Source organism: Elgaria multicarinata, chromosome 9, assembly GCF_023053635.1.
Source record: "Elgaria multicarinata webbii isolate HBS135686 ecotype San Diego chromosome 9, rElgMul1.1.pri, whole genome shotgun sequence".
Taxonomy (NCBI): domain Eukaryota; kingdom Metazoa; phylum Chordata; class Lepidosauria; order Squamata; family Anguidae; genus Elgaria; species Elgaria multicarinata.
Genome location: NC_086179.1, coordinates 17,805,323 through 17,817,781, shown reverse-complemented (window position 1 = coordinate 17,817,781; position 12,459 = coordinate 17,805,323). Strand labels below are relative to the sequence as shown.

At 46.5% G+C, this 12,459-nt stretch overlaps 1 protein-coding gene across 4 annotated transcripts in view; it reads right to left on the bottom strand.

Annotated features, from left to right (window-relative positions):
• Positions 1–12,459, bottom strand: part of EPS8 (EGFR pathway substrate 8, signaling adaptor) — a 176,353-nt gene that overhangs the window by 19,644 nt on the left and 144,250 nt on the right. For 3 of the 4 annotated variants that reach the window (XM_063134846.1, XM_063134848.1, XM_063134847.1), the window contains exons 14-15: positions 9,157–9,340; positions 4,132–4,265 (exon numbers count right to left, since the gene is read on the bottom strand). In XM_063134846.1, the coding sequence (XP_062990916.1) occupies positions 4,132–4,265; positions 9,157–9,340 (318 nt within the window). The remainder of the gene's footprint in view (positions 1–4,131; positions 4,266–9,156; positions 9,341–12,459) is intronic. The other variant, XM_063134849.1, reaches the window with a different exon arrangement.

Here is a 12,459-nt window from a genome sequence, read left to right as displayed (position 1 = left end):
GAGTTGTGTGTGTGGGGAGGTTGAAAAAGGATGTGCAAATATCTGTTTGAGCTTTATATCACAGAACTTGTGGGAAATTGTATTCCATTTAGCAGCATCGGGTTATTACACAAATGAGCATAAATGAGCAATGTGTAACAATTTGCAAAATGATTTGCAAAGGCATCCTCTAAGCCAGAAGTTAAGTGGCACTTTCCAGAGGTTTTGGTTTCATATTTCTTGGGATTTTTAGCCTGACATCCTACTCCACACACAAACACACATATACAGTATAGGGGAGGGGGGGGGAATCTCACTGTAAAAAGGCAATCATAAAATACCCATACAAAGATCAGATGAAGTCAAAATGTACGCCAAAATCTCACCAAGTTAAAAGCCTCGCACAGGAAGCAGCCTTATGCTCGGTCAAACTGTCAATCCATTCAGTACAGGAGTAGGCGACTTTGGGAGCTCTGGGGTCAATTTCAACCCCTGGGTGCCATGCCAAGCGAAGACTAGGGCACCCATCAGGACCTGTTCACTACCACAGGATGTAGTGATGGCCACCAATTTGGATGGCTTTAAAAGGGGGTTGGATAAATTCCTGGAGGAGAAAGCTATCAATGGCTACTAGTCCTGATGGCTATGTGCTGCCTCCAGTATCAGAAGCACTAAGCCTATGTACACCAGTTGCTGAGAAACATGGGTGGGAGGGTGCTGTTGCACTCATGTTCAGCTTGTGGGTCCTTGGTCGACAGCTGGTTGGCCACTGAGTGAAGAGAATGCTGGACTAGATGGACCCATGGTCTGATCCTGCATGGCTCGTATGTTGTTAAGAAGTGGGGACCCTGGGGATGTCCAGATATTAGGATCCTACTACCATAAGCCCCAGCCAGCACAGCCAATAGCCAGGGATGATGGGATTTATAGTCCCAACATTTGGAAAGCTGGCAGTTCCCTATCCCTGCTATAGAAGTTGTTGTTGTTTTAATTTGGAGGCAGCATCCTTTTATTTTAAAGTTTAGTACTTTACATTTTGATTCATATTATTGACTCTAAGTGTCATCTGTCCTGTGCCCTTAGTGACATGGAGGATTGCAAATCTAAAAAGTGACAGACAATACCTAGATAAATAAATCAGAAGACAAGCATAAGGCGAACTTTGGAAACTAAGATACAATGGAAATGGAATATATGGCTGTGCAATACTGTACATTAACATCACATGACATCACAGAGACAGAAACGGAGGGGGATTTTGGGGTACCGATCCATTGCAAACTACTGATCCTGAACACACCTTTTGGGTGCTCCAGTAGCTACCTCGTTCTTGGTTAGCTGTGGAGAACTGTCACAACGTCCTTGAAGAGAGGAGCAGAAGGACACCATAGAATTCCCATTGGCTGACCCTCAGTTATCCAAAATGCCTTGTGAATCCGATGCCATTGCAATGGCCAATAAAAACCCATGCAAATGTGAGCCAATATAAGTAGCATTCTCATATTCCCAAATTTCGGGCAATTTGTATGCTCTGTATTCCCCATCTAGATCCCAAACCATTTGGATAAATGAGTTCACAGTGTTGAGATTTAAAGTTACGTGCCTGAGGGTAACGCACACTGAAAGTAATGAGCATTCTTTGGCAAGATAGGAAGAATACACCGTGTGATGAGCTACAGGGTAACCAATCAGCAATCCTGGGGAATTACAGCTTCACTTCGGTGTTCCCACCCATTTAACACATTGCACTTAAGACTTGTGGCAACATATCGAGAACTGTACATTTGTTGGTTTTGCTAAGTGAGAAGCTATCCATGAAGTATGCCATTCTGGGAGAACAGGCTGATCTCTGGCCATGGTTTGAAAGGTCATGATGTGGCAACCTTGCTGAAGCTAAGCATGTCTGGTTCTGGTCAGTGTTTGGATGGGAAACCACCTGGGAACCCTGTATATCCCACATTGTTCCCTCATGGAAGAAAGGTGGGATATAAATGTATGCGTGTAAGTATTTATATTAAAAAAAATGAAGACATGTTGGGAAAGCCATGACAAACCAAGACGAGTTTACTCAACAGTACTCAGATGGTGGGGTAGAATGCCTACTCTCATATGAACCTCATTGGTTACTGAGATCTCTCACCATACTCCACCCTTCTGGGGGTAAGGTGGATAGCTACCAGAGATGGGGCCTTTTCTCTGTGGTGGCAGCTCAGTTATGCATCTCCCTTCCCCTTTCTGTTCATCTGGCACCAAATTTGTTAACCTTTAGGTGGCTCTGCTTGCTTGGGACACTGGCGCCTCCCCTCCAGAAGCTATTCGTGCAAGCAGGGAACGTTACGGAGGCGTAAAGCACTTCTCTCTCTCTTGCTAGCTCAAGAGAGGAGCTGTCAGTAGCAGAGCTTTCTCCTTCAGCTTTGTGACATGCAACTAACATGCTGGGCAGGGAAGAAAAGATGGCAGATTAACCCTGAGAGGTGGGGAGAGGGAGAGAGAGAGAGAGAGAGAGAGAGAGAGAGAGAGCGAGAGAGAGAGCAAGAAGGGGGGAAGAAGTGAAGGCAATGGGAGCGGTGTTCTCAGACAACAAATTTGGATTCATAACTCTGATGTCACCTGTAGTCATCTCACAATGCAGAATATGTAATAGTGGGCATGTCCATGTACCTGCCAATTGTGTCTTCCTGTCACTTGCAAAGCTACCCCAATATGGTACTGCCCAATTTCTCAAGAAAAGAGATGTATGGCTAAACTAAAGCAGTCACTTCAGGAATCAAAGAATTCTAAGAATGATGTGGAATTAGTACGGGAATATAAAAGATGGGCCAGTTTGAAGACGTGGCTGTCTATAATTCCCTTGGCCAAGGAGCAGTGGACAGCAAGAGGTTTACAGCCCGAATCCTAAGGCTTGCTGGACCAGAACATACGTGCTTAAGATGAGACCCATGAAGGGCTGCACCAGACCCATGCAACCAATCATGTCGTACTGGGGACAGCGCAAACCGTTGGGATTCATATGCCAGTCATCCCTCAGGGGTTTGCACAGTGACAGTAGCAGAGTTTAAAGGAAGCAAACAGTTGTTTGTTTGTTTCAGCGTGGTTAATAGAAACTAAGGCAGGGATGGGAACCTCTGGCCCATGGGCCAAATTCGGCCCAATAAGCCACTGGTCCATGGTGTCTCAGGTGAGGCCCACCCCCTGCCCCAATCCCTGCCCCTCAGAAGGGAGAGCGGTTGGGTGGAACAAAGCCCACTCCCTGACTGAGGTGTCATCTGAAGGAGTGCCTTGCTAGCACTTCTGGCGAAGACTGATGATGTCAGCAGGCGGGCCCCAACCCTTGACATCACAGACAGGTCTCTGCCTACTCACACCATCTGCTCCACAGCAGGGGTCTGGAGGGCAATCTGGCCACCAGTCCCAAAATGGCTCCTGGCTCCCTGGAACCCGCTCAGAAAGCTTTAGCTATTGGGTGGTACAGAAATGTAAAACAATCCATCAATAAGACCTGAGCAGGACCCCTTCTCACTGTGCAGCAGCACTTTGGGAGAAGCTCCTGGGGGTTTTAACGGACCCCAGAACTGTTATTTTTAAACTGATATTGTTGTTTTTATGCATTTGATGGTTATAAATTTTGTATACTTTTTAATGTTCACTGTTTTTAACTTTTGTAAAATGCCCAGAGAGCTTCAGCTATAGGGTGGTATATAAATGTAATAAATAAATAATAAATATAAATAAAGACCCCAGGAAGGCGCTGTAAGCATCTCTCCACTGTATCTCTTTTGTTGCATGTTACCGCAAGTCCACCCAGAAAATGGACATCTGAGTGCTGAACCTGGCCATAAACAAGGGAACCGCTTGTTCATACGGTTCCAGGCTCCAATTCAGAGATTGCAATTCAATTTTTGGTCTCTTTTGGAAAGCACACATGGATAGCACTGTGCGTCTAAACAGAACTTTGTCAGAGGCACTTATAAAAAAGCAGAGTTTTGTTTTTTTTAAAGGTTTCAGATATTAGCTCTAACAGAGAGAGGATTGTCTACTTCTAGAACCAATAAAGAGAAGCAGACAGACACGAGAGAGAGCACCTCCACCCTAAAAGCAGCCAGCTGGGACAGTTCTCCATAGCGGTACACATGACGTCCATTGAAATGTTACCTATCTACATGTCGGCTAACAGTTTGCTTAAAAGCAGCTACCGCTGCCCCCTGGTCCGGCAGAGGCCCTCTTTTGTAAGCTGTGTTACTGAATGCATACCCTTCAGCCGGAGGATAATCTGAGATATTGGGATGCTGAAAGAGAGAAAACAAGAAGGGTTGTTGTTACATAAAGTCTGCCCATGGATCTTTCATTGCACATAATGAACAGCCTCTCTATACATCTGCATCACGACCACCACCACCACCATTACCTTAGCCCTAAAGGCTGATTCACACAACCATTCACCAACATAGAGAAGCATGAAAGACGAGCCTAGCAAAGCTGTCTTGATGCTGGTGAGCCAGCTTGATGCTGGTGAGCCAGGTGTCTTGATGCTGGTGAGCCAGATGGTGGTGAGCTGTGATCATTTATACATGCCAGCAAGCTCACAAGTTTGCAACCCCATATTAGAACCATCAGCTCCTGGACACATTGCTGTTGGCCCACCCTTTCTCCTGTTTCCAAGAGTGCACAGAAGAAAGCCGGCTGAACATACAGAAAACTGTGTGTGATCTCTTCACGTTTCATGTCAGCCCATAGCTTCCGCTTCCTTTATATTACCCCTATGGCAAACAAATGCATGGTCAAGGCCCAGAAGACAAGAGAAGCTAGGAAGAGGGCAGAATACTTTGTATGAGCCGCTAACTCGAAGGCTTCATTCAGATGCACTAAAATATTTCCCAAGCACAGCGTCCCCGTAGTTACCAAACAGAGGAAGTAACACCTGACCCAACTCAACCACGTTGCCTGGCAGCATTTATTTCCTGGTGGTGACTCATTCCAGCAGGGCAGGTAAAAACAACCACAGGTCACTGCATTTGAATAAATTCATGAGCAGGATACCAGAGTGGTTATATTGGCTCACACATTACTTCCATGCCCCATGTGGCTGCAGCCATGGGGACACTCTTCATGGAAGGTTTCAGAGCTGTTTTCCAGGTTTTTGGAGACTACAGGGGAATCCGCACGTCGCTTCTATGTGATCCCAGTGCACCCCGAAAACGATAGTCTGACTTCCCTGTAAAAGAAACGAGGAAGAGCCGTCCATGCTGCCACAGCCGCCGAGGAGAGCTCTCCCCCGGCGAGGAGAGCTTGGCAAAAGAAGGAGGGGTGGAGAGCTTCTTCCGCTCTTCACCCCTCCTTCTTTTGCCGAGCTCTCCTCGCCAGTGGAGAGCTCTCCTCGGCGGCGGCGGCATGGATGGCTCTTCCTCGTTTCTTTTACAGGGAAGTCAGACTATCGTTTTCGGGGTGCACTGGGATCGCATAGAAGCGCTCTGGGAGCAACGTGCGGATCCCCCCTGCGTCTCCCAACATTCCCGACCATTGACCACGCTGGCCTAGGCTGATGGGAGTTGAAGTCCAAAACATCTGGAGGGCACCAGGTTGGGCTGTTTTAGAGAAGCAAGACATACAGAGCTGTCTTATATCAAGTTGAACCACTGATGCATGTAGCTCAGCATTGCTTGCACTGACTACCAATGGCTCTCTAGAACCCCAGGCAGCCCCACTCTGTGATCCCTTTTCACTGGAGATGCCAGCGTTTGAGCCCAGGGCCTTCGGCATACAAAGCACACGATCTACCCCTGAGCCATGAACTGAGGTGCAGATATCAGCTGCAAGTGATCGCAGGTGCCACAAAATGCACAGCAGCTGCTGCAGCCACGATCCATGAACTGCCAGCTGGGCACGTGGAACTACGGACATGAATGGAGGCACTGATACGATTCCAATGGACTTCTAAAGCATAAAATGGCCCTGAGTAACTGCAATAGGGGAAAAAGCAACTCTGCTGTGCATTTCCTTACAGTAATTATGCTCAAACAGGAAACCGATTGAAGTGTCAGGGCGAAAAACACAGAGGATATCACCGTAGCTTAAGCTAGGAATAATTTTCAGGAATCAGAATTTCTGATGTGCTCTCCTAGATGTCAGATCAAAGCTTTCTTCTCTGGGTTAGGCACTGTAACCATGGCAGCAGCAAGTATGCTGTTAACTCACACTGGGGTGCATTTTCCTGTATTAAAAAGGATGCCCTGTTGGAAAGAGATGATCTTGTGGGGGTGAGCTCTGAGCTATGGCACATTGATGTTTTCATGACACTGGTTCACTGTGGGCTTCTTTAAATGAGCAATTTATAGCACACTCGTGACTAGCCACTCACAGAAGTCTGCGGGTCATTTTGATGACATCGTGAGCCTCCTGCATGTCTCCTGCTCCTTCCCCTAATTATTCCGGTTTTTTGTTTTTTTAAGAACTTGAATATTCCGATTCTTCTGACATATCTCGAGATTTCCTGCCGTGTGCAGCCGAAGTTGAGCTACAAAACACCCACTAGAGGGCACTGTCCCATTCAAGTATATGAGCAGGGAAGTTTTCTATTACAGACCAGTCAACCCTCTCCTCCCACATAATTCAGCTCATTACAACTGCAGAAGAAAAATAGGAAGCCAAGCACCAGTAAGCAAACACGATTCCCCTTTCATCTTAAGATGCCCTGTGTGTATGAGATTCCACTTAAAAACAAAGAGCAGAAAGCGGACATTTTTGCATCGATATTTTCACCCCCTTTCAAAGAAAAGGCACTCAGTGTCAGGAATCTTTGTAGGGTTTATGTGCTCACTGAAGTGTTGGAAACGGGAGGGCAACTTGTGGCCTGCCAGATGTTTTAGCTCACATCATCTCTTATGCTGGCAAGGGTTGATGGGAGTCTTAGGCCAAAAGAGTTGGAGAGCCAGAAGATCTAGATGAACACATGAACAGCCAATGTTGTCCCTCCGTAGGCTTCCAATTAGAGATGATCTGGAACTTGGCGAATTTCTACAAGATTTTTTTTTATTTTTGTCTTCAGAAAAAACCCTCTTCCTGCGTTACTGGGATCTCAGGGCCAGCCTCTTCTGTTCCTGCACTGTGGTTCATTGGGCCTGCTGACAATATATTTTATTGTTTGATGGAAGCACATTAAGTTGCAACTAGCCACACCACCTTTCCATTTTGCTGATCCTCATCGTTCCTCTCCTGCACCCGCAAACTCAAAGTTCAAAAGAGTTTGCTACATGTTGCGATAGAAATTAAGGGGCAACTTGTTTTCTCCTTTTAAAAATGAATGAACGCAGGGCTGTATCCAGTTTTCCTTGCTAGCTGGAGCTTCTAATAAATGAATGGAATAGAAGCAATTGCTTCCTAACCAACAGAAACATCTGTAACCCTCTCAGAAAACTCAAACGCCTACGTGCCTTTTAGTGTCTATGAACTGTTAAGCATCAGAAGCCTGTAACAAGAGCGAGAAAAGATATTTTTAAGCTCAGCAGCTTTTACTCACTTACACTGGACACTCTTCTCAAATAAATAATAACATTTTTAAACTGCCCCTGCATCCTCTTTGGGAACCCTGCCATGTTTACTTTAACAGGACCTAAAGTATGAACTTTGCAGGTTCACTTGTATATAAGGCAGATAAGTGAACTTGCGAACTCCACCAGGAGGGATCTTGGATGGGCAGAACTGGGTGGAGTACCATTGTGGGGGCAAGAGGGGAACCTGTTTTTTTTAAGTAGAAATTTATTAGTAAATAAACTCTCATTCTTAAAATGCAAATGTCAGAAATGAAACAGACTTCGGGTGGGGATAAAAGAAAACCTTCTTAGCTGATATGGGGCTCCCATCGGCCCCACCCTGACTAAACATGCTTCTTGAACATGCCTGTGGGTACCTCGCTTGTGATGCAAAAGCTGTGTGAGTGTGTTTGCACTTGTGTTTCTTTTCCAACGGGGAAAGGGTAGCCAAAGGGGAGAGAGCATGCTGTGCTTCCCTCCCCAATTGCGCTTTGGGTGTCATGACTCCTGGCCCTTGGGCCTTCCAAGGTGCAGTAGAGAATTCTGGTGAGAATGAGACACAGGCTGCTTCTTCGGGAGTAGCACAGTCAGTGCCTTATTTGGAACTTTCCTGGCCAAAGGACATAGCTGTGCCATTGTCCTCTGGCTTGGAGGATGTCCTCAACAGAACCTTCATCTCCCCAGCATCACAGAAGTCTCAGGATACAAAATCAGATGAGGTCCCTTTAACAGTCCAATCAGCTGCTCCAGAAGGGATGGAGCTGACTACACTATGGTTCTTGTCAGTGTATATAAGGTTTCAATTGTTTTAGCTCCCTGCTGTGACAACATCCTCCTATTGTCCTAGTGGGAGAGAGTTTTGGCTAGAAGGACCCACTTGGGACTATCCAAGGTCCTGTTTTCATCTGCCTCTGACATTGCCTGATATGCCTTGGTCCAGCCGCTTTGACCGGCCTATACCCACTTAACCTGATCTTACCCGCTATGAACTGAGTCTGCTTACTGGATGAGACTTTACCTGCTTGATCCGACTACCATCAGATGCTACCAGCTTCCCCTGTGGGCCTCAAGTAACCACAGAATGGGACAAAGGTTCCCCTTCTAATCCTGGCTAAAATGCCTTCCCCATTCCTTCGAAAGAGGAAGCCAGTTTCTAGATCTTTATTTCTATTTTATTATTGCATTTATATCTCGCCTTTCTTCCTGTTAAGGAACCCAAGGCGGCGTACATAATCCTTCACCTCTCCATTTAATCCTCACAACAACAACCCTGTGAGGTAGTTTGGGCTGAGAGTCTGTGACTGGCCCAAAGTCACCCCGTGGGTTTCCATGGCCGAGTGGGGACTAGAACCTGGATCTACTGACTGCCAGTCCAACACTTTAGCCACTATGCCACACTGGCTCCCTGCTGCTGCCTTTGCACATACAGATCTGCTTCCTGCACTTGAAAGAATGGGGCAGACCATGCTTGCCAAAACACATATCAGGCTGTGATATGAGGGCAATAAATATGACTATTATTTATTTTGGGTCATAGTCCTAAACCACCACACAAATGCTTCCTAGACCCTGCTATAAGCCCATTTTACCATCGGCCCGATGAACACAGATCCTGCCCCTTGACTTACGACACGCAGCAGCCTTCCCCTACCTCAGTGGACAACCGTTTCATCTCTTGCTTCCGCTGCTGCTCAGCCACGTTTGCCACAGACTCGGCTAACTGGTTGAGCTCTTGTTCCTTCGGGGCTCCCATGAAGTTCAGCAACGGGGGCTCCCAGCCATTCCTGAACCGTGGCACGTAGGGCGGGATGAACTGTTCTTTTGGCCACTCTGCTCTGCATTGAGGAGGAAGCCAGGAACACATTTTGAGTACTTTAACCATCCCAATGGCTATTCCCAGACAATAGCGCCCCTCTTGCAGATGAACACAAGCAACCAAAATGTCCTCTCCTGGGCCAGATTAATGGTAGAGGCTAAGGCTCAATTAATGGGATTAGCAACTGGAAGACCCTAGGCCAGTCTTTCTCCCTCCCACCCCATCCCCAACACACACATACTTCCAGTTGGGCTCTAAGTACTACCAGAGGCAGGAGAGGAACTGGTGGATGTGATAACATGAACCTACCCGTATACTACGCTCAACATCTAAGGTCCTCCTCCGAGTGCCTACTCCGAGGGAAGCTCGGAAGATGGCAACAAGAGAGAGGGGCCTTTTCAGTGGTGGCCCCCCAATTATGGAATGATCTCCCTGAAGAGGCTTGCCTGGCGCCAACATTGTTATCTTTTCAGCACCAGGTCAAGACTTTTCTCTTCTACCAGGCATTTAACAACATATGCCAGGTTTGTTTGTTTTTAATGGCCCCCAGAATTGTTGTTGTTTAAATGGATACAGTTGCTTTATACTGTTGTTTTTATACTTTTGATGGTTTTAAATTTTGCATACTTTTTAATGTTCACTGTTTTTAAGTTTTGTAAACCGCCCAGAGAGCTTCGGCTATGGGGCGGTATATAAATTTAATAAATTAATTAAATAAATAACAGAACAGAACTCGGCTGCACATCAGTGGCCGAGAGAGGCTGGTTCACCATCCCATGCCTTCTCCACAAAGGGAGCTTTTCTGTAAAAACTCAGCACTCCCATCAGCTCACATGGCATCTCCTGATGCAAGACCAGCACCCTGGGACAACTGCTGAGCCCTGGAAGGGTCCCATTGTCAACATCTCGCCTGGGGCTGCTCCTTGCTGCCCTTGCCGCATATGCACGCGACTGAGCAGTGAGGGCAGTGAGAAGCGCAAGCTCCCGTTCACTTGCCTGCCTTCTTCCTCTCTGGGCAGTCATGAGGACTGGCCACAGTCCCTCCTGGAGGGAAGGAAGCACAGGCGTGCGCAGCACATTTCATTAGGGTGTGCACCCAGGGATTTATTTTTTAAAGACAAACATTTATTGAATACTCAGCCATAAAGGACATTATTTTTATTCATTCATTTATTAAACACTAGATACTGATGCCTTACTCTGTGTTCGGCTTTCCTGACCATGGAAAGGCCGTTGCGGGGGGGGGGGGATGAGGAGATGCTCCTCAATCCCCAGCATTGGTGGGGCTTTAGGGTGACACTGGCCATTTCCTTCCTGCTGCTGGGAGCAATGATGCGCTCTCTCTTCTTCGGTGTGGCGGTGTAGCAGCCAGAGGGCCATTCCTGCCGTGTCTGGATCCCCCTCTGGATCCCTACTCAATCCCCCCCTCAATTCAGCACTTATCACTTGAGACATTAGGGTATGCCTGGGCACACCCAGCACACCCCTTGCATATGCCTATGGAAGGAAGGTGGGTAAACAAGCAGTAATGGCAGCAAGCCAGAAGATGAACCACTTGCCCATTTGCTGCCCTCTCATCTCTCTTGAGAAGCAGCACTGCCCCACACAAGTGGGGGCTGTGGCGTTACACCCCACAAGTCAGTTCCAAATGTATGTCTGCGGTTTGTAAGTCTGTGGTTTTTAGAATGTTGGCCTGAGTGGGCGGAGTTAGAATGTCTTGGGAGGGGGGAGGAGTGATATATAAGGGATTGAAAAAACTTTTCAGGGGGACTTGTTAGGTACTCTTAGAGTTTGTAGTGCTCTCTGTGTTTATGGTACTTAAGTTTTGGGAAATTTGAGGGTCAGTGTAGTGAGTGGTGTCTTTAGAGTGTGGTGTGTATGTAGTGGAAGTATATTAATCAATACTGAGAATAAAGAAAGTTCAAGAGTGATTGTGTGAGAAAAAGGAAAGCGCGTATGTGAATGAGTGACAGGATTGTATGAAAGGATTGTATGATTGTTATTTGAAACAAAGCTTGTGAACTTTTAAAAATAAATTTTGATTGTTTTGTTTTTAAACTACCACAAAAATCCCAAGTGTCTGTTTGGCATTTATCATCTTAAGTTTACATATTTAACACCCACTCTGACAATCATTCACCTAAGCAGATATAACTCACAGTGCATTATTATATATATTAAAATCCTTCTCCATTTTAAACCCCTTTCTCCACATAGTTTGGAGGAAGGTGGGTTTTATCCCTTGCCTCAGGCGTATCAAGCGGTGGTGCTTGGCTTGAGCAGGGAGTAGCCTCGGCCGGGTCTGGTGTTCAGAGCCTGTGTCACCCCATAAGAAGTGGTGGCAGCCGTGAGGTCTGGTGTTCAGAGCCTGTGTCGTGGCAGGGGCCCACTCAAGGAATCCTCCCCCTGCACCTACAAAGCCTGGACTCAACAGTGGCGATCTGGGTTATTTCTTTGGTTACCTCAGTTCCTACAACGTTTACTTGTCCAGTAGCTCTGAGATACTGTAGGCTAAAACCAAGATGGGGCAGCATAGGCCACTGGAAGGCTTGGCAAAAAAAAAAGGAACACAACTGCTACCAAGGAGAAATACTGCATGAGCTGCGAATTTACGCCACTGCTTGCTCCAAACCTTTGGGGAAAGGAGAGGCTGCACAGCCAAATGAAAAAAATGTGTTTCAGTGTTGTTGTTTTAAGACGCATCTACACAACCAGCCACGGTACTTTCAATTTTTTTTGCACTTGTACTTCCCTTGAGATAGAGACGTCAACAACTTCTAACTAGACAGGTATTTCTGGAGTCAACGAAAATACTGCACTGAGATCAACCAGTTCTCTCTACCTGATGCTGCTGTGCAAAAAGTGGGATTTTCTTCCCATGATCTGAGGCGCTTACGTACTGCACATAAAAAACATTGTCCCATGATTTGAATTACTGTCTCTTCCGAAAGATATGACTCCCTGCAAGGCACTTTATAGCTCCTTTTCATGCGTGTGTGTTTTGGGCCTTCTCTTATTTATGGGCATTGTCAGAAATGAATCAAAAGTGCCATCAAACATTCCTAGGAGGAGGTGGAATTAATTGGATGGTGGAATGTCTTCGCTTACAAATAAGCATGAGCAGAGGCTGCCGTGTCT